The sequence below is a fragment of the Mercurialis annua genome, linkage group LG2 (genome assembly GCF_937616625.2).
Source record: "Mercurialis annua linkage group LG2, ddMerAnnu1.2, whole genome shotgun sequence".
NCBI lineage: Eukaryota > Viridiplantae > Streptophyta > Magnoliopsida > Malpighiales > Euphorbiaceae > Mercurialis > Mercurialis annua.
Genome location: NC_065571.1, coordinates 17,338,692 through 17,364,932, shown reverse-complemented (window position 1 = coordinate 17,364,932; position 26,241 = coordinate 17,338,692). Strand labels below are relative to the sequence as shown.

Here is a 26,241-nt window from a genome sequence, read left to right as displayed (position 1 = left end):
TTCGAAAGTCGTTTCCGTTTAAGTTACGGACGACTATTTAAGAATTTGAGTTAAAGTGATAAATTAGCCAAACCTTATATATATAACATTTCTTTGAAATGTTAAGGCCATCAGAGCCATTTCTTTCAAATGAAAGAAATGGATGAGCTGCTTAGCTCTCCAGGAGATGGCGAGTTAGGGTTTCGACCCGATTCGTCCGTTTCTCGATTCTAACTCCGTTTCTTCGACGATTACTCAAGTAATCGAGGTATTAATTCCGTATTAAACGTTTATTTTAATATATTTCGATATATTTCGAATATATATACGTTTATAAACGGTTACCGTATCGAATCGAACGTATACTTATTATTTTTACGTTCTGAATGTGAATATGGATATATTGGATTGTGTATACGTGTTAGGAACGGAAAAATGAGGTTGAATCACGTCGGAATGCCCCGGGAATCGAGTTTCCCCGGGGCTGTGCACGTTGGTGCACGGACGTGCACATATGGTGCACGAACGTGCACCAATCTGGAGGTGCACGAACGTGCACCAAGGTGCACGAACGTGCACTATCCAGGGTGCACGACCGTGCACAATGGTGCACGATCGTGCACTAGCCAGGGGTGCACGAACGTGCACCCAAGGTGCACGGACGTGCACCAGGCCGACGCCGAAGGGGGGAATTCTTTTGGGGCCTTTTGCCCTATCCGTTTGACGTAGTTTCGTCGAACTAAAACGTTTAAAAACGATAACTTCTTTTGAAAGAAAGTGAAAAGAGTTTTTAAACCTAAGCTAAAGACTTTTAAAATATGATTTTAAAAGTAAAGTTAAACGTTTAAAAAGGACTTTAAAAGAGTTAAAGTCGACGTTTAACCGGTTTAAAAGATTTAGCAAACGATGTTGCTAAATAATTAGTAGTCGACTGTGAATGGCTTTGGCAATCAAGTCGATGCTAGTAAATGATTTTAATTAGGTATTGTTATACCTAAAATGACTTCTTGAGTGAAGTCTAAACGTTTTCTCGAGGTGAAAACGGTTTATATGGTTTTTAAAAATAAAGAGACCATAAGTGTTATATGTTTGTGTGATTTGTCTGGACCTAGGTTTCAGGACCTAGATGTTTATACCAGAAATAGATATTGATGTGTTGTCTTGTGTGTTTTGTATGTTTGATCCGACTAGCTGTCCAGCAGTCAGACCAGGACTCAGGGGAGTCTGTCACACCTACGACGGTGCTAAGTAGTAACTTAGCAGAACTGTGAGTTTACGTGTTTACTTTTGAATATCAGTATTCAACTATTTTAAATCCATAATCGCAATAGTATAAACTAGCCAAGAGAGGTCCATTGGAACGAGCTACCTATTGGGCGGCAATAGGGTTGCGTGATCACCAACACCGATTTTTAGATGTACTTCTGTCGAGGTATAGAGGTATGCATGTCGTGTAAGTCATTGGGAAAGTAGATGCCCTGACTTCACGGGTAAATCCTGAGATGGCAGTAATACAGTTACGGTCGCGGAATAAGCCGCGAAGGCAGTTTCTGATTACGGTCCAGGTACCAGAGATACAGAATTGGACGGCAGTGATTCAGTTCACGGTCTTTATTCTGTTGTCCATAAACTCGTAAGATGAGTGTGTCTGTTAGGACATTTGTGAACTAGGGTTTCATATGGATCGACGTAATTGGTCATATTTTATATATAACTGTTTTATATATATAATGCGATTTTGGTATTTATCTGTAAACTGTTTACTCACTCAGAAATATTTATATTTCTGACCCCGTTGTTGTTATCCCATTTTTCAGGAAACGAGCTTTGTGGTCAGTCGAGCTTCCACATCTCTTCTTCAGGAAAGCTCTTCTTTGGTAATGTACATAGGATTTTGTACTCTTAGTATGCTGCAATAGTATAAGTGTAATGTGCCAGCAGCCGTGCCACTAGTCCTTTGTTTAGTTACTCTGATAGGATCTAGTGCACGCGTGTATACCTTCTGGGTGGCTGCTTAGTGGCATATTGTATCTAGTTACCGAGTCGGCCTCGTGTGTTTTTGTGAGGGTCAAAAAGAGTATGTTTTATATACGCCGGCTATGTGTAACCGGTCCGCTGTGTATTTTAATATGTTTAATACCACCGTTGCGAGACGCAGAGGTGTCCGCTTATTTTTATTAAACATATTAACGGTGGCGTGTGGTTTGGAACGGGGCTGCCAATGTGTTAAGGCAAGCGAAAGATAAGTCCCTGGTTTCCAGTACCTACCACGCCAGGTTTTCAGAAGGAAGCGAGGGTTGAGATAACGAGGTTATCCAACCAGTACTTCTGAAACCATATTTCGCTTATATGTGTATTTTCAGAAATCGGGTTACGTTAAAAGAGAAAAGTTTTAACGGTATTTTCTGAAAATGGATCGTACGTGAGGTGCGATCTTTTAATAATATTTGCGAAAAATTTCTAGAGGTTCTAGGCTTGCTACGGGTTTCGGAACAACCATTCCCATTCCCTAGCGCCGGTCGTGACTTGGATTAGGGTGGAATTCGGGTCGTGACAAAGTTGGTATCAGAGCAACATTTTAAGTACTCGACCATCCGATGTACTGTTGCTGATACTGTTAAGTAAGATGTGTTAAGAATTGTGAGAATATCCTTAAATAAGAACACACATAACTAATGAATAATAACTGTTATTAAACAGCCTGATAATGAATAATAACATAAAATGTTAAATAAAGAATGATAAATCCTAATGTGAGGATTAGGAAACCTTGAAATGACACAGAGAAGTAGTTTGAAAAGAAACTTGTTAAAGTTTTGTTTAACAGTTGAACGTATAATTGTGCTCAGATGCATTAAAGGTGCATGTTGCGAAAATCACTATAGAAGAAGCATACCTGAATTATATATATATGATATATATTACATAAAATGATTTTGATTAGGGCATGCATCATATATATTGATATATCAGTATATCAATGAAAAGTGAATTAAAATAGCAACTCCTTGGGGATGAGAGATGTCATCACCCTGAAGCACAATTGTATGAAAAAGTTTTGAACCGTGAATTTGAGAATTCACAATTTGTTTGAAAAGTGAGATTAAAAAAGGCCTGCAGGCAGGACAAATTGTAATTGTCTCAGATGAGATAAATTATATTTGTCTATCAAATTGATTTGAAATTGTTGAGCGTCAGTGTATGCGAGACAAAACTGTATTTGTTCAAACGAAAAATCTGTGATAGTGACAAGGTAGATGGGAAAAAGGGATAAAAGAATAACGGTTTTTATTATAAGAATAAATAATAAAGACCTAGATTCTAATGTTTCATTCCGAGACATTAGAGATTAATGAAAGCATGGGAAGATTAGAGAAAGTGAGAATCTATATTCTTACTCAGAAATTGACTGTTAGAAGTCTAGTACTGAACTTTTAAGGTAAATAAAAGTTCGAGAATAGACAATAGCGAATTGTCACGATTAAGATAAGAGAGTAGGATCTAATTGAACACGACTCGGTTTGTTTGACTTTAAGTAGCTACATGTGAATGAAGTCATACGTACGTGTTTAATTAAACGGATTGGAGATTAGTCCTACAGACAGAGCAGATGTCAGTAATGGACATATCTCTTGAATCCATACGAGTGGTTAGATAAACCATAATTCATAAGTCTGAGAGGAGTAAACCTCAGCACTTAAATGATAAATAACAATGAAATATCTAAGAGAAAGATTATGAAAGGAAGTATGAGTATTCTCAGAACCAAGTGGATACACTACTGGTTCTGATATAAGCAAAGAGGATTAATGAATATGTTAACGACTGACGGAGTTGGTTAAGTCGTGTTAACAGATATTCATTAAGAAAATGATTAACAAATCATAAAATGAATAAATAATATACTTAAAAAGTTATCAAACCTTGAACTAACACTTGATAAAGATGTTATCAAGGTGCAAATGAGATGGAGATAGTGAATTGAAGGAGTAAGTTTCAAAAGTTGTCTGCAAACTAACATGATATAGTAAAACCCTAATAACTTGTGATCGAACCGTTAGATCGGTTTGATTTTGGGATATGACAATCCCAAGACGGTTATCTAAGTTTAACTGTTGTGATCGTCGAACGGAGAGATAGACAATGCACGATGATGAAGATATTGTCGTGGAACTTGCGTGAAATTTTGGCGGTAAGCCAAAAGTGCAAGTGACAACGATAAGAAGTATAAACTTTAATTAACTTGGAATTATCAACATAAGCTCCAGATATGTATATAAATAAATTTGAAAGCTGTAATGAGACAGTAGTTTCAAAGATGAAAATTTTGAGAACCAAGCCTTATGACTATGAGGTCTAGGCTGTCTGGTAACGGAATATACATGTAGTGTACATGTACATTGAATGTAGGGCCAGAAATATGTATAGTATGGCCGACTAAAAGTAGAAAAATGTTAATAAACATTTTGTTTTCAAAGTGAAATGTTTGAAAACGGAGCTAAAGTTGATAGTTAGTTAATTAAATGCGATAGTAACAGTTATAGTACAGTTATAATAACTGTTAGCTGTGAACAAGGAGAATATGTATGTGGAAAGAGGCTAAGAAGTCTAATTAACCTTGGAAATACCGAAAAATAGTGGCGGAAGTATAGTTTTACGGTGACTGTGAACGAGTTAGGAAGGTGTTTCATGGGAGATGATTAGGTTATAACCTACACTTACACCCATACAACCACATCATTAATGAGAGGAAACCAGTTATTCAATCTGTAACAAGAAGTTACTATAGATTGATAAGGGGGAACAGACATTCTATACAAGGTATAGAGTTCATAATGAAATGTAAAGGATGAGTAGTCTGTTTATGGAATAGGAGTTCAAAAAGATGAAGAGGGTAAAGTTAGAGATTAAAATACTTAACCAACATTACCCTAAAGTGATTAAAAGATATGAAAAAAATTATAATAAGATTAAAAATCTTAGTTACAAAAAGGTACAATAAAATTTAAAACCAATAATAAACAGTGAACTAGAAAGTTCAAAGAGCAAAAGAAAAGTGAATTCAAAGGTGATATCATAAAATTTGGTAATCAGTTGATATCACAAAAGTGAGTTCAAAGTTTGTACTGTCTGTAAAGAAGTACAACGAAAAGGAAAAGTAATAAGATGTATAAAAAAAAAATACAAGCTTGGCTAGTAGCCAACTTCAAGGACGATTTCGGAAACCGAAAAGAGGTCGGATTAAGTTCGACTCTTCACGAAAGTTGTAGATTATATGTCAAAATATAGGAATATGAAATAATATTTTGAAAAAGACTGGTTTAAATGCTTGGTTCATTGGCTTCAATAACAGCCATGACGGCAGTTTCGTAGTCTTTCAAAGTTAGCTCGAAGAGGCAACTTTGAGGTCAATTTCTGAGACCTTCGAGAAAGAATCTTAACTCGAAGTCTAAACGGAAGTTGTAGAACGCATTGTCAACTATAAGAATACCAAATTTATTTGGTAAATGGACGCTTCAGAATAAGCGATCCGGTAGCCAAAGTAGGCTCAAAAAGAACAAACATAAGGGAATAACCCGAAGTCAATAAGTAACAAGACTTCTGATAACAGAAGTCAAGGTTATAGGTTAGAAACTTATAAGTAAAAGTACAATAAGAGGAGATAGAAAATGATTAAGAATTATGAAACGCAGTCAGAAAAAAACTGCGAGATGTTGATATAAGCATCTGTATACTAATAACGGAGAGTATACGGTCTATTAGGACAAGTAAATACGAGATGAAGAGTTAAAATACAAGAAGGTAGTGCACAGCTGTGCAATTGTGTCATAGACGACAGCAGTTATGCAACAGACAACGGCGGTAATGTTTATGCTATGAAAGCATAGAGCATGATTTAGAAAAAGTATTTTTGGCTGTATAAGTAAAAGAAAAAGTATATGTAAATTCGAGGACGAATTTATATAAGGGGGAGAGAATGTAATACCCCGTAATTTATAAGCCACGTGTAAAGCTTTTATTAGCCGGGAATACGTAAATTAAATTTAAGCGTAAATTTAATTTATAAGTATCCCTAAAATTATATTGTAATAATAGGAGTTTAAAATTTAAATCGAGGATTTAAATTTTAATAAAATGATATGAACGGGATTAATAGAAAAGAAAATACGACTGAAGTCGTAAGATAAAAATATATTGATAATTAATATATCAATATACCACTCTTATCGGAGAGTTTAATATTTCGGATAAAACCCCGAAATTAAAATGTCGAAATTTGAAAGTCTCGACGAGTTATTAACGAATATAAGTTAATATATATATATATATATATATATATATATATATATATATATATATATATATATATTATTAAAAAAAAAAAAGAAGAAAGAAAAGAATAAGTGAGGCGGTCATAAGTGATCACCAAGGAAAGGAAAAATATTTCCTTTAGTCCTTATATTCTTTACTTCAATTAGTTTTAGTTATAAACTAATTAAATATTATTCGTTAGTCCAAATTGAAATAAAATAATATATAAGTCCCGAGCGAATAATTTTGGTGTCATTATTCGCGAAATAATTGGACGAAGCTATCGTCAAAGTTTCATGAAATTTGGACGTAAAAAGTTTAATCAAATGGGACTGATTTGGACCTAATAAATCTTCTGCGATTTATTGAAAATAAAATATAAGTCGGATGAGAATAAAAATTATATTTTTATTCTTATTTTATTTTATTAGATTTTTGGGTAAAGTTTCACGAAATTCGAAAGTCGTTTCCGTTTAAGTTACGGACGACTATTTAAGAATTTGAGTTAAAGTGATAAATTAGCCAAACCTTATATATATAACATTTCTTTGAAATGTTAAGGCCATCAGAGCCATTTCTTTCAAATGAAAGAAATGGATGAGCTGCTTAGCTCTCCAGGAGATGGCGAGTTAGGGTTTCGACCCGATTCGTCCGTTTCTCGATTCTAACTCCGTTTCTTCGACGATTACTCAAGTAATCGAGGTATTAATTCCGTATTAAACGTTTATTTTAATATATTTCGATATATTTCGAATATATATACGTTTATAAACGGTTACCGTATCGAATCGAACGTATACTTATTATTTTTACGTTCTGAATGTGAATATGGATATATTGGATTGTGTATACGTGTTAGGAGCGGAAAAATGAGGTTGAATCACGTCGGAATGCCCCGGGAATCGAGTTTCCCCGGGGCTGTGCACGTTGGTGCACGGACGTGCACATATGGTGCACGAACGTGCACCAATCTGGAGGTGCACGAACGTGCACCAAGGTGCACGAACGTGCACTATCCAGGGTGCACGACCGTGCACAATGGTGCACGATCGTGCACTAGCCAGGGGTGCACGAACGTGCACCCAAGGTGCACGGACGTGCACCAGGCCGACGCCGAAGGGGGGAATTCTTTTGGGGCCTTTTGCCCTATCCGTTTGACGTAGTTTCGTCGAACTAAAACGTTTAAAAACGATAACTTCTTTTGAAAGAAAGTGAAAAGAGTTTTTAAACCTAAGCTAAAGACTTTTAAAATATGATTTTAAAAGTAAAGTTAAACGTTTAAAAAGGACTTTAAAAGAGTTAAAGTCGACGTTTAACCGGTTTAAAAGATTTAGCAAACGATGTTGCTAAATAATTAGTAGTCGACTGTGAATGGCTTTGGCAATCAAGTCGATGCTAGTAAATGATTTTAATTAGGTATTGTTATACCTAAAATGACTTCTTGAGTGAAGTCTAAACGTTTTCTCGAGGTGAAAACGGTTTATATGGTTTTTAAAAATAAAGAGACCATAAGTGTTATATGTTTGTGTGATTTGTCTGGACCTAGGTTTCAGGACCTAGATGTTTATACCAGAAATAGATATTGATGTGTTGTCTTGTGTGTTTTGTATGTTTGATCCGACTAGCTGTCCAGCAGTCAGACCAGGACTCAGGGGAGTCTGTCACACCTACGACGGTGCTAAGTAGTAACTTAGCAGAACTGTGAGTTTACGTGTTTACTTTTGAATATCAGTATTCAACTATTTTAAATCCATAATCGCAATAGTATAAACTAGCCAAGAGAGGTCCATTGGAACGAGCTACCTATTGGGCGGCAATAGGGTTGCGTGATCACCAACACCGATTTTTAGATGTACTTCTGTCGAGGTATAGAGGTATGCATGTCGTGTAAGTCATTGGGAAAGTAGATGCCCTGACTTCACGGGTAAATCCTGAGATGGCAGTAATACAGTTACGGTCGCGGAATAAGCCGCGAAGGCAGTTTCTGATTACGGTCCAGGTACCAGAGATACAGAATTGGACGGCAGTGATTCAGTTCACGGTCTTTATTCTGTTGTCCATAAACTCGTAAGATGAGTGTGTCTGTTAGGACATTTGTGAACTAGGGTTTCATATGGATCGACGTAATTGGTCATATTTTATATATAACTGTTTTATATATATAATGCGATTTTGGTATTTATCTGTAAACTGTTTACTCACTCAGAAATATTTATATTTCTGACCCCGTTGTTGTTATCCCATTTTTCAGGAAACGAGCTTTGTGGTCAGTCGAGCTTCCACATCTCTTCTTCAGGAAAGCTCTTCTTTGGTAATGTACATAGGATTTTGTACTCTTAGTATGCTGCAATAGTATAAGTGTAATGTGCCAGCAGCCGTGCCACTAGTCCTTTGTTTAGTTACTCTGATAGGATCTAGTGCACGCGTGTATACCTTCTGGGTGGCTGCTTAGTGGCATATTGTATCTAGTTACCGAGTCGGCCTCGTGTGTTTTTGTGAGGGTCAAAAAGAGTATGTTTTATATACGCCGGCTATGTGTAACCGGTCCGCTGTGTATTTTAATATGTTTAATACCACCGTTGCGAGACGCAGAGGTGTCCGCTTATTTTTATTAAACATATTAACGGTGGCGTGTGGTTTGGAACGGGGCTGCCAATGTGTTAAGGCAAGCGAAAGATAAGTCCCTGGTTTCCAGTACCTACCACGCCAGGTTTTCAGAAGGAAGCGAGGGTTGAGATAACGAGGTTATCCAACCAGTACTTCTGAAACCATATTTCGCTTATATGTGTATTTTCAGAAATCGGGTTACGTTAAAAGAGAAAAGTTTTAACGGTATTTTCTGAAAATGGATCGTACGTGAGGTGCGATCTTTTAATAATATTTGCGAAAAATTTCTAGAGGTTCTAGGCTTGCTACGGGTTTCGGAACAACCATTCCCATTCCCTAGCGCCGGTCGTGACTTGGATTAGGGTGGAATTCGGGTCGTGACAATAGTACTATAAGTATAGTATTGTTTATAACACATATTAGGCTCAAATTCAAAATTTCACGGTCTTGGAAGGGAGTTTTCTTTTTTTATTTTTCTTACCAAATTTTGATATGAATATGTAATTTTTTTGCATGGTAATGAAATATAAAGTTCTTCTATTATATGGAAGATATTGTTAATGAGATTAAAATTTTAATTGTACTAAACATTTATGTTTCAATTTGGTACCAAAATTCTAATTCATATCAAAGTGGTTTCAAGAATTAAATTTTTATTTCAGGCAATAATATTTCATCAACTTTTGATTTGATATGACGGCTAGGTAAAACAAATCCTTAAAATATAATGCCATATCAATTGTATTGTCGGTTACCATATGATATAGTATTTTCTTTTTCTCTTTTATATGATATGACTCTTTTAAGTGGTAACACATTCTTATAATATGCTATCTCAAAATTTAGAGTACTTCTACTCAAAGTAAAAATTAGAATTTTGTTACCACTTATGACTTCAAATTTTAATATCAAACAAAAACATAGAGTTGATATTTAGTATCATTCATACTTTAACCTCACAACAACATAAATCCTAAGTTTTCACATAGTTGCATTTTATATATACTAAGTATTTGTGTTCTTCAATTACCTTCAGGAGAATGTGACTAAATGACATATTTTATTATATAATTTCTCCATCCAGATTTTAAACCTCCATCAGAGAACAGCAAGAGTAGCAGTAGTATATCTATAAGAATTGTGATTGGAATTGTAGGTGCCGTAGTAGCTATTATCTGCTTCATCCTGGGTGTCCTTTGGTGGAAAGGTTGTCTAAGACGTAAAGATAAAATGGTTCAAGGTGTTTTCCATTCGACTATATCTTGAAAGAAAATAAAAACTTCTATTCTTCAACACATAATTCTAATACAAATATGCATTGTTCAACAGATCTAGAAGGCCTAGACTTACAAACAGGTTCATTTAGTTTGAAGCAAATTAAAGCTGCTACAAACAACTTTGATCCTCTAAATAAAATTGGAGAAGGGGGTTTTGGTTCTGTTTACAAGGTATCATACACATATTTATAGTTAATCAACCATAGATATTATGCCTAACTAATATGTTTTCTAAATGCAGGGCCGTCTTCTAGACGGTACCACGATTGCTGTAAAGCAACTGTCTGAGAAATCAAGGCAAGGAAACCGTGAATTTGTGACTGAGATAGGCATGATTTCAGCTCTCCAGCATCCTCATCTTGTTAAGCTCTATGGTTGTTGCATTGAAGCAAACCAATTGTTATTGGTCTATGAGTATATGGACAACAACAGCCTAGCTCGTGCTTTGTTTGGTAACATCTCACAACCATAATCAACTTATCAATATAATCTTAAATATCAGAACTGTTAGGCTTATTATAGGTTTGGTCATTTTTAGGTCCTGAAGAATGCCGGTTAAACTTGGATTGGCCTACTAGGCATAAAATCTGTGTTGGTATAGCAAGAGGTTTGGCCTTTCTCCATGAAGAATCAAGATTAAAGATTGTGCACAGAGACATTAAAGCCACTAATGTGCTGCTTGATAAGGATTTAAATCCTAAGATATCTGATTTTGGTCTGGCAAAGCTTGATGAAGAAGAGAACACCCACATAAGCACCAGAGTTGCAGGAACCTTGTAAGTAAAGTTTGTTCCCCACCTTAATTTCTCTTTGTTCAGCTTGAATAGCGTACACATGATTTTTTAATGTCTGATGTGTATGATATTGGCAGTGGATATATGGCACCTGAATATGCAATGAGAGGCCACTTAACTGATAAAGCAGATGTTTATAGTTTTGGGATTGTTGCCTTAGAAATTGTTAGTGGAAGAAGCAACACCAGTTTCAGACATAACACAAAGGAGGATTGCTTTTATCTTCTTGATTGGGTAAAGCTCATTTCTCTTGTTCTTTTTCAAATATAAGTTCCTTTACACATAAGAGTGCATAACTAAATCAGCAGATTCAGTTTGATACTATAATTGTTTTTTTTAATTTGGTACAATTTCAAAGTAAACATTTTCAATACAATTAAATTGAAAAAACTGAGCCGAGCTTAATTTAAAAATTCAACCAAACTGACTCATTCAATTTGATATGAAATATTTTAAATTTTTATAAATCAATTCCTTTTGATCTTAAAAAATATTAAAAAAATTATTCGGCTTGAACAAAATGTACACTTAGAACCACATATTAAATTGATTATTGAAGTCATCAGTGTCTAGGTATGAGGTATCGATCTTAATCTTACTAAGAAAAGAACACATTTATTTACCTTTAATTTATTTTAATATACTCTTCCGTCCCAAATTAATAAAGAATTAGGATGATTATACATTCTAGGAAATTTATTTTTTCTAAATAAAGTGAGTTAATTTATAAAAAGAATAACACAATTACCCTTATTTAGTTAAGTAGTGATCTTTTGCAAAACTAAAGAATTGGAGTTATTAGGACTAGTATTGAATATAAAAATACTACTATAATTAATAACGGTATATATTTAAATAGTATGGATTCAGAAAATATGAAATAAGGCCTTAAAATTCCATAAAATATATAAAACAGTTATATTAAGTGTAACTGTTGATGTTATGCAGGCACATGTTCTAAAAGAAAAGGGGAGTCTAATAGAGCTAGTTGATCAAAGAATGGGGAGCAACTACGACAAAGAAGAGGTTCTGACAATGATAAAGGTTGCTCTTCAATGCAGTAGTGTCTCTTCAGCTGCTAGGCCTTCAATGTCTTCAGTTGTAAGCATGCTCGAAGGAAAGACAGTTGTCGAGGATTTGGCATCATCGGAGTCATATGACGAGACGAAGATTGAAGCAATGAGGAAACACTTTCAAAACGCCATTGAAACTCCGACGAGTACTCAGAGTATGTCGATGGATGGGCCTTGGACTGCTTCTTCTACCTCTGCTCGAGATCTTTATCCCGTTCCTTTCGATTCCCAGTATTGGGACACTAGGAACTAAAGCAACCCTTATGTTTATCAGTTACAGGACTTGAAGCTTGAAAATTGCAATAACAATTGTAATTCTCTTTTATTTTTTTGCCATGTTAATCTTGTTGAAATTACATTGTAATAAAAAGGAATTTGTGTGCTGCTTGACAATTGTTTTGGAAACCTCTAATATTCCATGTATGAGAATGAATTAGTTTATAATATTTACTATTAAATCAATTTGAAATAACTATCCTGGATCATTGATTTACGGCTATATCTTCAATTACCAAATTAACTTAGGCTGTTATAAATCATTTCATTTTCTTTGTTTCAAATATAGGAGTATTCACTATCAAAAAAAATTATAGGAGTATTCTTAAGTCACAATTCCTCTCTATAGGAGATCTTAAAGGCGCAATTATCCTCTTTAAAAGATTTTAAAGGGCAATAATGGAATTACCAAAATAGAAACGACCAATCAAAAAATGAAGAAGAAGATAGTTTTTACAAGAATATAGGTTATATTATAAAATATTGGAGTTTTATAAAATTTTCCAAAAATGGAAAGAGAACGGAGGATTCGACAAGTTTTCCTGCAATATAGAGGCGATTCCCACCATATCGGTTTCATACATTCATGAATATAACTAGATATAAGAAAGGGTAGAACCTACCGACTTTTTCAAGACTCGTTTATTATCTAATGTGAAAAAAATTAAATCAAAAGAGTCGTTGGGATTTATTTTGCTGTTAAACGTTTGATTTATTGGCAGTCAAAAAAAAAACATCAACTAAACCGAACAACTAAAAATATTTGATTTTTACCAACTGAACATTATTTTATTTGTATGCTTGGTTGACAAGCTAGTATTCTGTTTCGTTTCATTATCTATCATCCCTAAAGTATTAAATTTCTTGAAGTTGTATTAAATTTCATTAAGTTATGGGTGAATGATATCATCTTATATCTACCTCTCTTATCTTTTAAGTAGTCTCACTATCCATAGTGTCAAATAATATAGTTTTTAATGTATATAAAAATATTATTTTTTGGTTCATATCAGAAAGTCATTAAATTCTTATTAATTCAAAATGGCTCCGAATGAATATATAAGGGTATTATTATTTTTCTGGTCATAATTCGGAGCCACTCCTGACTAATCTGGCTCAATTGGGCCCTATATAGGACAATAAAATGAAAAACTTTTTTAAAATTGCTTCAATTTTTTTTTTGACAATCGAATAATCTTCCATTAATAATAAAGAGCAGTTACAGATGTAAGAATTTAAAAAGGGTATAACCGTTTCTAATGACCTGACATGGAACAAGATATAGACCTTGATTCGCAGATTGCCTTACAAAATAAAATCAAAAATACATAACTGCTCTAACACAATAAGATCCAATCCTTTTCTATCTAACAGAACACTCAGAAACTCTTCATAAAAAAAACAACAAATCTTTCATATAGAAAGAATAGCAAAATTTTCAAAAAAAAAAGACAATCGCTGTAAATTAGTTATAAAAGAAAAACTAATATAACCTAAAACGATTTCATCTTCAATCTTTAAAGGTCTTGATCCATCTCTGATTTTTTATTTATTGAAATTGATGCGCCTCGTCGATAGATTTACCAACCAAAATGAAAAAGATGAAAAAGCGTCGGTCATTTATTTTATTTTAAAGTAATAAAAAAGAAATGGCTACCGTCAACGGCAAAAATAAACTATTGACGGCAGCCGAAGCGAAAACAAGAGAAGAAACGCTTGACGGCTAGGGTTTTCTATTTGAGAGAGTATTTTATTTTGTTTTATTTTACTTAAAGTGAACCAAATTCCTTAGCATTTATACATACGGGTTGGTATTATGAAAATGATTTCCATGCAAGTAGGCATTAAACATTTTTTTTGACTTGGTCCTAAATTGTACTATTTTTTCAAGTCAACTACTCTAATGTTTTTATGTTATTTTAGTTTGTTTGTGAATAAAAAGTTAATTTTGATAGTTGTTATAATTTGTTCAACATCAAATTAATCATGTTCTTCTCTAGACTACTTCTTGCTTCTCTCATTTTGGGGTTTGCAATTTCTGCACTTGCGGCTACTTTATCTAAGGATGAAGGTATGTTTATTTGTATTTCTAGGCAAACTTATTTGTACAATATCTAAGTGACTCAAGTCAACTCAATATCAATCAAGTTGAGTTCTTAAGTTTGAACTATTTTAGAAATTAATACTATTAATGTTAAGATTATACTTAAAATTTTAACTGATTTAGCGTGAAGAGTTGATCGGATTCTCACGCTCTACACCGATGGTATAAATCATAGTGATCAAGAGATAGATTTTGTCGGTCTGACATAAAGAGTGAAGTATAATCGATATAAATTAACAATATTTAATTTTCTCTTTTCGTCGAGTTTCTAACCAATTCGTGTGTTAATTGTGGAAACTAGGATGAATCCATATCATTTTGTTTTTTCTTATTTTTCTTTAGCTCATTCTTTCGTCAATGAGTGTAGCCAATTTAAAAAAGCATTAGTTATGGACACAATTAAATTATAGTCAAACTATTTTAAAATCCAAACCTTTGCGTATTTTATCAATTATCACCACAGAACTTTTAATTTTACAATTATGTCAAATATAAAAGGTTTTTTTCCAATTAAATCTAAAACTAAATTTTATTGTTTAGATTCAAACCTTAAGATCTTCTATAATTGCAACTAAACTTTCTATTAATCCTTTATAAAAATTGGACAGTAATTTTAAAATTTAGTCGTAATTGATAAAAATACGGATGTTTGGATTTAAAAAATAAAAATTTAAATTTTTGGAGAGAATTGAATAAAAATCTTTAAAATTGAAAATAATTATAAAAATTAAAAAGTTTGATCGTAAAATTTGAATTTTACAAGTGATGTGCCTTGAATAATTATTTATGTTTACAGTGGAAGGTTTACGGGGGATAGGAAAGATGCTGGGAAAGAAGAACTGGAATTTCAGTGTGGATCCATGCTCTGGGATGTATGGATGGGCAGATAAAATTCAAGTGTCGGGGGTTGAAAATGCTGTAACCTGCGATTGTTCCTTTTCCAACGCCACCATCTGCCATGTCGTCAGCATGTAATATTTCTCCTCCTTTTCCCTCCCACTGTACAACTCTTCTTTCATATATTAGGATGATGATAAACAAGCTAAGAGTGTTTATCCCATGCAACCGTTGCGCCACGTCATTTTTACATCAAGCCAATGAGCATTTGCGATAGGGAATTTTTTAATTATTATTTTTTTTTTATCATTTAATTTTCCATATGGCTAACGCATAATTGGTTTGTTGCACGAATGACATGGCGCAACGGTTGTGTGCAATAATTTTTCACAAGCTAAACACAAGTCAAGCTCAAATTTGGTAGAATTTGATAAATTTATTTTAAAAAAAATAATTATTTTAATTTTTTTTTTATCAAAGGTGGTAATCGACTATTTATAGTCACAATTGTTAGTTGTTAGAGCATTTCCAAGGGAAGTCACCATTTTTCCCTCACCATTTTTCAATTTGGTGAATTTTCATCAAATTCACTCCAATAATCATCACCAAATTCTTCACCAAAAAACCTACTTTTTTACTTTTTAATATAATAATTATTTTTAATTCTTAACATTTTATACACTTTTTACCAATTACACCCACAAACTTATTTATGCTCATATTCGTCCGAATTATAATATTATTCATACTTTTAAAAATAAATTGCTATAAATTTTTTTAATTATGAATATCTTATAAAATTTAATTTATATTAAAATTATTTAAAATAAACATTACATTAATTTATTTAAATTAACACAATAAAAAAACTAAAATAAACATTACATTAATTTATTTAAATTAACACAACATAAAAACTAAAATTATATCATTGTCTCGTTAAATTATTTAATAAGTAAGTAATTAATTAAATACAACTATAAATTATATGTACTCAAGTGTAAATTAACCACATTATTATATTCAAAAAATGAAATGTTGAAGGAAAAATTCCTTCACCATTTTTGATGAAAGAGAGTGTGAGGGATTCACCAAAATGCATTTTGGTGACTCCCTTGGAGATGGGGAGTCATCAATTTCTATTTTGATGACTCCCCTTGGAGATGGTCTTAGTTACGGAGGCGTAGTTCGAACCCACAACTTCTTGATAATATCTATTTTTTGAACAACTCACCTTCTGAACTTGGCACCAAATATAAGAAAAGCCAAGTTTGTGAAAGTGGATCAAACAAACCCACAACTTGGAAAATCGTATAACACCCCCCCAAACTATGCAAAACCGGATCAATTCACCCCTCCTTGTCACCGAAAACCACTCCATTCCGACCGCCGCACACATCGGAAACTACCGCCGACTCCGACACCCGCTATTAGAATTTCTTTCCCAACGAATACAATCGGCCACCGATGTCGAAAAGAATTCTGGTGTCAGATTTTTTTTTGGAAACTATGGATCTTGTCTGATGGAGAGCAGACCCATTATCGAGAAGCTCTCGTTGAAGAGCAGACACATCTGAAGAACAGACCCAAATGAGTCTATTTTTCATCGGCGGCGGTAGTTTCAAAAAGAAATTCTGGCACCATAATTTTTTTCCGGCGGCGGTGGTCAGTAGCGGAAGGTCAGTGGTATCTGGTGGGTGGAGAGATAAAAGTCCTTAAATGATCCTTTAATCATTGATTTTTGGATGATAAAAAGAATTGATAAAATATTTATAATAGTCCTTAAATGATCCTTTAATCATTGATTTTTGGATGATATTTTTAAGTTGATAAAAATTGTATTATAAATTTATTTGAAAAGAAAACAATACAAAAAATTTAATTTTATTTCATTTTTGATAATTAATTTTTTCAATAAGTGTACAAGATAGACCGAGAACATTAATACAGTCACTTAAACATTTGATGATGATAAATTAAATTTTTAAAATTAGATCACACAATTGTTACTTTGGCCAATATATTGTAAGCCAAATGACTAAAGAAGACCAATGTTTTGAAGAAAATTTTACAATAGTCCAAAACTTTTAATTTTGTCCAATTTGTACTGAAACGCAGGATTTCGTTTCAATTATGTCTAATTCTAAATTAGCACGCGATTTTTCTTATATGGCGCCTACGTGGCACTGGCGTAACATGCCGCACATATGTCACCATGGCAAATATTAGGTAAAAAGTGCAAATTAGCTCTTAGAAGGTGCAAAAAGTGTCAGGGTGTAAATATTCTTTTGAAAAATCTAAGAACTCATTTGCACTTTTTAACTAATATTTGTCATGATGGCATATATGTGGCATGCCGCTTAAGCAAAATCGCGTGCTACTTTAGAGTTGGACATTATTAAAACGAAATTTTGTATCTCAGCACAAATTGGATAAATTAAGGATAATTATACAATCCAACCGTTGCGCCATGCCATTCATGCAACAAACAAATTATGCGTTAGCAATGTGGGAAATTAAACGATAAAAAAAATAAGTAATAATTAAAAAATTCCCTATCGCAAATGCTCATTGGCTTGATATAAAAATGACGTGACACAACGGTTGCTTGGGATAATACTCATAAATTGAATTGAAATGTTCATACTTTTGTGAAATTTTTTTCAAAGATTAGACCATTTTTAATCATTTGGCCTATATTATAAGATGTTCATAAGGATATGTTTAGTTTAAAATTGAGAACGATAAAATAAAAATTAAAACTAAAAAAAATAGGTCTGATTTTTAAATTCAGACATAAAAATATCAATTTTTATAATTTTGTCCAATTTTTTTTTTTTACAATTTTGACCAGATGTTTAAATTTATTTATTTTTAAATCTAAATCTTTGTATTTTTTATCAATTACAACCAAACGTTCATATTAATTCATCTTAGAGGATAGAATTTTTTTTTGAATTTGGTCGTAATTGATAAAAAAAACATAAAAATTTGGATTTAAAAATGAAACTCAAAGTTTTTACTACAATTGCAAAAAATTTAAAATTTTACATAATTGCAAAAATTCAAAGATTTGATTGTAATTAAAAAAATGCAAAAGTTTGAACTTAATAAATAATATAACCAAATAAATAATATATATAATAAAAAATTATTTTTTATATATTTTTTGTTTTAATAAATTTAATATGGAAACATGAATGAAAATCAATTTATTTTTTTTATTTTTTTATTATATATTATATAAATTATTTTTTATTAAATTGAAACTAAATAATCAATTATATAAAAAAAGTAACATAAATAACATGTTTTATTAAACATATCAATATTTTTAACAAATATGTAATTGTTTCATTAAAACATATTTTTCAATATATAATAATATTAATTTTTATATTTTAATTTTTAAAAATTTTAATTTTAATTTTTATATGTATAAAAAAATATATGATTTGTATTCTAAATAATTACATTTTCATTTTTAAGGAACGTTGACCTTAGTAAGATGAAAGGAAAAAATCGCATATGCCTTAAATTTAAGGTCTAATAACTTAAAAATATTCCATCTTTTTTATTTTTTTTATTTATGGCCCCATCTTTTAAACTCTTTAATTTTAATTAAGTTTTCACTTTTAATTGAAGTCATATGTTTAAATTGAAGTGGAAAAAAATTTAAATAAACCTTCCATATCGATTCATTTTTAAAATTTATTATAATAAATAAACTAGAACAATATGAAGTAATATAAACGATATATTTAAACTTTTTTCCATTCCAATTTAGATATATTTAGTGATGTTTCATCCTTGGATTAACTTTTGTTGAACAGAGTTTTGAAGGGACAGAATCTCCAAGGCACGCTTCCTACTGACTTGAGCAGCCTCCCCTTCCTGCAAATATTGTAAGCCATCATTGATTACATTATAAATGTTGGTTTATTATTCCACTCTCAATTCTAATATTTGTTGTAACTTATTATGCAGTGACCTCTCTCGCAACTATCTTAACAGCACAATCCCTCCGCAATGGGGCTCCACGCAGCTCACCAACATGTATGTAATCCTCTTCTTTTTCTTTTTCTTTTCTTATTTCTGAATTCTGATGATTATTCTGCCCTGTTTTGCAGCTCTCTTCTTGGCAACAGGCTGACGGGTCCGATCCCCGGAGAATTTGGAAACATCTCCACTCTTTTAGATTTGTAAGTTAATCACTATTTCTATACACTTGCACTCATTCTTTTCCTTTTCGTTTCTTTTAAATGAGCTGCATTTCCAGAGTCGTCGAGTACAATAATCTTGGAGGAGAATTGCCACCTGAACTTGGAAATTTAGGCAGCATCAGAAGATTGTAAGCTTCCTTATTTTACACTTTTTTCGCCCTTCAACTTGGAACCAAAGATCGAATACGGTCAAGCTCGTGGCTCTGAACAAAAACACTGGCGTTTTGAACAAAAACACGCTCAACCTAGGCTTTTGACCCTCGGCAAAGGGGTAATATGAGTCGAGCTAACCAACTTGTGTTGAGCGTGTTTTTGTCTAAAGCCATGAGCTTGTCCTTAATTGAAATTTTGAGGGGGGGAAACAAACCTTTGTTGGAATGTAAAATAAAGGATAAACAACATCAGCAAGTTCATTAATCAATGTAATTTGTTTTTTTAATTAAACTCACTGCACTTAATTTATATCTTCTATATTATGGTTTTATAGGCTGTTCACTTCCAATAATTTTACTATGGAGATTCCTGCAACATTTGCAAAGCTGACCACATTGAAAGACTTGTGAGTTTCTTATTTAATGTTGAATTGCATAGACCTACACTCATTTTGATACCAAAATGATGCTTATGGTGACGTGATGCAGTCGAATTGGTGACAATAAGTTTACAGGACAAATTCCCAATCTTATTCAGAATTGGACTAATTTGGAAAAACTGTAAGTTCTTATCTTACATATTTTACTGGGCGACGGTCATGTGTCGTGTCTGATCATTTGCTTGAACCATTACATAATGCTGGCAGAGTGATTCAAGGCAGTGGTTTAAGTGGCCCAATTCCGTCCGGTATTAGTCTTTTAGCGAACATGACTGACCTGTGAGTGAAGCACTCTTATTTACTTTAAATCAACTGCATTACTATTAATTTTAATGCAGCAGTGTCCTGTCCATGTAATGGTGCCCTCAAATCTCCTTAAATATTCAATATTGGTATGCAGGAGAATTAGTGACTTGAGTAATGGAACTGAAACATCAGTTCCAGTGTTGAGTACAATGAAAAACCTCAAGACATTGTGAGTTCTAGCAGCTCTTATTATTTTGCTTTTTCTTTTCATTTAAAGAAGAAGAAAAAATCACCTATTGTATTGCAGGATATTGAGGAGCTGCAATATTGTTGGGAAGTTACCGAATGATTATCTTGCAGGAATGGCCAAATTGAAAACCTTGTCAGTAAAAGCATTTTTCTAGTCTACTTTTCTGTAAATTCAAATACGGGCCTTTCGGAAAAATATGATTCAAAATAATCCAAATTCTTTGCTTTTGCATCCTATTTATATCATGTAGAGACCTCAGCTTCAACAAACTAACGGGACAAATTCCGAGCAGCTTTCTTGGATTAGGAAAAGCAGAATTCATGTAAGTGTGAAAAGTTATGTCTAAATTTGTACATATGGCACAAGGTTTCTGAACTTCAGCTTCTCAAAATTCCTGATATAAAGCAAATGTTTGTTGATATCATTAATTGCAGATACTTAACTGGAAATCAGCTTACTGGAGCGGTGCCTGAATGGAATCTTCAAAAAGGAATTAAAGTGTGAGCTTCTCTTCCTTATAAACATGGCGTACAAATTTACCTGTATTTTCTCAAGTTGGAGAACTATAATGGCTCCCTTACAATTGTTTTACAGTGACCTTTCCTATAACAATTTTACAACTCAAAGCTCGTGTCAGCAGCGGAGCGTGTAAGTTCACTTGACACTTTATGTTTCTTAAACATGTCATTCTCCATCTAACCTTCTGTAATAGCTAAAACATTATACTTCTGTTGCTTCCTGCAGAAACCTATTTGGAAGCTCTTTAAAGAAAAATGTCTCGTAAGTCGATTGTTTTTTTTCTTATTATATTTCCATTTCTTTCATTTTGCATCACAAGTTTATGTCTTTCAAAGAATTATGTTTGATAAATAATTTGTTTACGCACTAGACTTTAGTCTAATAGGTCTTATTGGGGAGGATGTCGTATTATCCGTTATGCATCTCGAGTTTGAAACATACTGTCCTCCTTTGCCTGATAAAAACAAGTAATGATTTATTTTATATTTTGCAGAACAAGTGTTTCTTGTTTGAGAAGCTATCATTGTCCAAAAGGTAAGCAAAGTGTTAAATTTTAGTACCTATCATCTTACTATAATCAAATTAACATACATAAGGCAAATAATATAAAAGGAAATTTATGCTGAAGGGTGTACTTTTAAATAATCCTTGTTTTTGTATTTCTATTTTCATGATAATTGATTCCATTTTCACCTGGTTCCAGATTTCTATTCCTTCCATATAAACTGTGGAGGGAAGGAAGCTACTGTAGGTGGAATCAGATATGAAGATGATGCAGACTCAGGTGGAGCTTCAAATTTCTATCAGAGTAGAACTAACTGGGCTTTTAGTAGCACTGGAAATTTCATGGACGATGACCGCGATAGAGATTCGTACACCTGGGAAAACACAACTACACTCTCTGCTGTCACTTCTGCTCTGTACTTGGATGCACGCCTTTCTCCAATCTCTTTGACTTATTATGGTTTCTGCATGGGAAATGGGAATTACACAGTTAGCCTCCATTTTGCAGAGATAATGTTTACTAATGATAACACATATAGCAGCCTCGGTAGGCGAATGTTTGATATTTACATTCAGGTACCTTTCATTGTAAATATGAACCATTCTTTAAGTAAATTTGTTTTGACTGGGCTCAAACTTGAGACCTTGCAGTTATAAAAATATATTTTAATACCTACGTTCGATTGGTTCAACCAGTAATAACCATTTGATCGAATATTACGAGCAACTAAATTATTTTTTATTGCAGGAAGAGCTTGTGTGGAAGGATTTCAATATTGCAGATATGGCAGGTGGGGCTGGTAAGGCAGTTATCAAAAAATTTACAGCCATTGTCACAAATCAATCGCTGCAGATACGCTTTTATTGGGACGGTAAGGGGACAACTGGTATCCCTGTTAGAGGAGTATATGGTCCACTTATATCCGCCATTTCTGTCAATCCTGGTAATTTATATTGGTCTTCCATTGCACAAAATTCCCTTATTTATATTCTAATACAATCCAATGACTCTTTTCGCATAAAATTGGCCAGTTTTGCTTCAGGGATGTAATCGAGGCAAGTCGAGTAAAACACTAGGATATTCTTCTAATCCATATCACTTCACAAATGCCCTGGACAGCAGCCCGAAATTTAGATTCTGCAGTTCTTCTTGCCACAACATTTTGTTTCTTACTTCTCCAAATCACTAAATTGCCTCCGACATACGTACAATATCCAGAATAATACACCTATTTATATACATGAATGAATCTATACTAGGAAGTGAAGAAATCTATTCTTGAAAAAATAATCCAATCAATTCCTCTAATCAAACTACTCAATAGCATATCTCCTAACATAAGTATTTACTGTTGTAACACTTTATATATATATAATGATGACGTTAGTATAAATACATACAAGCTGTATCAACGGTAAAATAGTAAAACTAATATAAAGTCAATTAAGGTCGCCAGGACTAGTCAAGTATTCTGATGCTGGAGTTCAACTTGGCAGTTAACCCAAGTAGTTAGAGCTTGTCACAATTAATTTTAAGCCGACTTTAAATTATTTTGATTCGATCTCAAGTAGTTCCTCGACTTGTCTTTACTCGATTACACTCCCTATTTATTGTATCCATAAAATGTAAGAACTTCAAATTAATTGTATTGTAATGGAGTCTTAAGTTGCATAATTATTTGACTTTGTTATTTGCTCATCATTCTTATATGCTTTCTTCAAGCAGATTTTACACCTCCTTCAGATCCTTCAGAGAACGGAAGCAATACTGCAGGCATTGTGTCTGGAATTGTTGTTGCTATAGTAGGTATTGTTGTCGTGATTTTGGTTGTTCTCTGGTGGAAAGGCTTTCTAGGGCGTAAAGATACAATAGATCAAGGTATCTTCCATTGTATATGAAACTAATTTTTGTATTTGCTATTTTATCGATTACATCTTCGCTTCTAAAATATACGTTTGAAACTTGAAAATGAAATGGCCAACTTCACAATTTATTTTTCTGATGAAACCAAAATTTCCATACTCGATCGATGATGTAGTAGTCCTCAAAGCTGCAAGGTTTCAAGTTTGAATGACATTAGTTTTCTTCTTTAACAGATTTAAAGGGCCTAGACTTGCAAACAGGCTCATTTACACTCAAGCAAATTAAAGCTGCTACAAACAACTTCAGTCCTGACAATAAAATTGGAGAAGGTGGTTTTGGTTCTGTTTTTAAGGTATCCTGCAGAAATTCATTTTGTTTTTCGATGCTGGACGTTATGTGCATTGAACCAAAATTTCATGGCTGGTTTCTTTAATACAGGGCCTTCTTTCAGATGGCACCATAATAGCTGTAAAACAGTTATCCTCCAAGTCTAAGCAAGGAAACCGAGAATTCGTGAATGAGATTGGCATGATCTCTGCTCTGCAGCACCCTCATCTTGTGAAGCTATATGGATGTTGCGTCGAGGGAAATCAATTGTTGCTTGTGTATGAGTACATGGAGAATAACAGCCTCGCACGTGCTTTATTTGGTAAAATCTAAAATAAAAATATAATTAAACAACTAGTCAATTTATATATGTCTGAAACATATTAAACATATTTAGATTAATTGTGGGTTTTGTGAACTAAAAAAGGTCCTGAAGAATACCAGTTGAAGTTGGATTGGCCTACAAGACATAATATATGTGTTGGAATTGCAAGAGGTTTAGCTTTTCTCCATGAAGAGTCAAGATTGAAGATTGTTCATAGAGACATCAAGGCCACGAATGTGCTGCTAGATGCAAATTTAAATCCTAAGATATCTGATTTTGGTCTGGCAAAGCTTGATGAGGAAGAGAACACCCACATAAGCACCCGAGTTGCTGGAACCTAGTGAGTTTTTCTGCTTATATCTTGTGATGATTGTGCCCTTCTCTATAGTGGAAAATGCCATTAAAATGGAACGGAAACAAGATGGAAGAAAATAAATTTAGACAGTTCGGACACCGAGTACTGAAGATTGTATCTAGAGGAAAAGTTCTGGATTCGGAATATAATTTTGCTTTAATTAGTCTACGTCTCAATTCAACTTCAATAGTTCTAAATAGAAATTATTATTCTTGCATATGTATACTGTGTGCTTATTATATTTAAAATTGTTTTTGGCAGTGGATATATGGCACCTGAATATGCAATGCGAGGTCATTTAACTGATAAAGCAGATGTGTACAGTTTTGGAATTGTTGCCTTGGAAATTATTTGTGGAAGGAGCAACACCAGTTACCGACTGAACATTAAGGAAGGCAGCATATATCTTCTCGATTGGGTAGAACTCGAATCTCTTGTTTCCTTTGAATTATAAAACATGTTTTAGATTTTCCAAAATTCTATATGATTTTGAAATGGTTTCGAACAAGGAGAATGGCCATTCGTCTCCAAACTTTGTCATATACCGATCTCTGGTTACGTATCTTCAATTTATATTTTTGGTTACGTATCTTCAACTTATTATATTATGTGATCCCAGGCACTTGTTCTAAAAGAGGAAGGCAACCTACTAGAGCTAGTTGATCCTCGGATGGGTACTTACGACACAGAGCAGATGATGACAGTGATCAATGTGGCTCTCCAATGCGCCAGTGTTTCTCCAGCAGTTAGGCCAGCAATGTCGTCCGTTGTGAGCATGCTCGAAGGGAAGAGTGCTGTCGAAGATTTCGTTATGGATTCGAGTGCCTCCTCATTTGATGAAATGAAGATAGAAGCAATGAGGAAGCATTTCAAGCATGACAATGATATTGAGCACAAGACAAATGAAATTCAGACACAAAGTATGTCAATGGATGGGCCTTGGACTGGTTCTTCCACTTCTGCTCAGGATCTTTATCCTGTTACTTTGGATTCTAATTATTGGGAGAATAGGAATTAGGTACACACTTACAATTACCTATTTTCTATTACGTCTATAATGTTATAGCTTTAAAAATTTGAATGCCAACTCTTATTTTATTTTTATTATTTTGTTTTTGTATTTTTGACTTTCACTATGCTTAGATTTATGGTTCGAACGGAAAGTGCGCTGAAAAAATTGTGTTGCTAGAAATAAACAATGAAATACTTGTGTGATCGAAATCTATTTTGGTTCCATGATTCTAAAATACATGGCAAAAAGTTACTGAATTTTATGTTTTTGTTATATTTTCATCATTGTAAATAGGGTTGAGCATTGGTCGGTTCAGTTCGGTTTCGAATCGACTAAAACCGACCTTACCGAAGATGTTTAAATGGTAGATCGAACCGTTATATTTTTCACCCAACACCGAAATTTTTTTACCGAAATTTTCGATTTTTCGATCGATTTGGTTTGGTTTCTGTTTTTTTAATTCGGTTTGGACTTTTTCAACAGCCCATCCTTTTAAATACAAAATTTAAAGTAAAGACCATGAATTTAACAATTATGGAATGACTACAGCAACTTCATTTTTATTAGAAAAACAAAATATGTATATATATATTAGATGAACTTTACAAATCATAATACAATAACATATTTGTTACAGATTTAAGAAGAGAAAATTATTAACTTGAAGACAGAATTATAACAACCCATAAAATAAAATTGAATAAAGGGTTCAATACGCCTCCTAAACTTATGACACGGGGTCATTTAGTCCAATTTATATTTTTT

General features: G+C 33.2%; 2 protein-coding genes across 2 annotated transcripts in view; both read left to right on the top strand.

The window, feature by feature from the left end:
* The window catches only part of LOC126669477 (probable leucine-rich repeat receptor-like serine/threonine-protein kinase At3g14840), a 34,178-nt gene extending 21,731 nt beyond the window's left edge, over nt 1-12,447 (top strand). Inside the window, exons 19-24 of the mRNA XM_050362952.1 lie at nt 9,983-10,138; nt 10,228-10,346; nt 10,417-10,627; nt 10,714-10,951; nt 11,047-11,203; nt 11,918-12,447. Of these exons, the coding sequence (XP_050218909.1) occupies nt 9,983-10,138; nt 10,228-10,346; nt 10,417-10,627; nt 10,714-10,951; nt 11,047-11,203; nt 11,918-12,295 (1,259 nt within the window). The 3' untranslated portion in view covers nt 12,296-12,447. The remainder of the gene's footprint in view (nt 1-9,982; nt 10,139-10,227; nt 10,347-10,416; nt 10,628-10,713; nt 10,952-11,046; nt 11,204-11,917) is intronic.
* Nucleotides 12,448-14,174: 1,727 nt separating this feature from the next.
* On the top strand, nt 14,175-25,733 carry LOC126669476 (probable leucine-rich repeat receptor-like serine/threonine-protein kinase At3g14840). Its single transcript, XM_050362950.2, has 24 exons — nt 14,175-14,389; nt 15,219-15,393; nt 19,093-19,164; nt 19,247-19,315; nt 19,390-19,461; nt 19,539-19,610; nt 19,970-20,041; nt 20,124-20,195; nt 20,282-20,353; nt 20,475-20,549; nt 20,628-20,702; nt 20,821-20,892; nt 21,005-21,070; nt 21,165-21,218; nt 21,315-21,350; nt 21,583-21,623; nt 21,793-22,169; nt 22,342-22,537; nt 23,320-23,472; nt 23,691-23,809; nt 23,896-24,106; nt 24,212-24,449; nt 24,726-24,882; nt 25,084-25,733. Exons 1-24 carry the CDS (start codon nt 14,305-14,307, stop codon nt 25,480-25,482), a joined length of 3,030 nt encoding a protein of 1,009 aa, XP_050218907.1. The 5' UTR covers nt 14,175-14,304; the 3' UTR covers nt 25,483-25,733.
* The last annotated feature ends 508 nt before the right edge of the window (nt 25,734-26,241 follow it).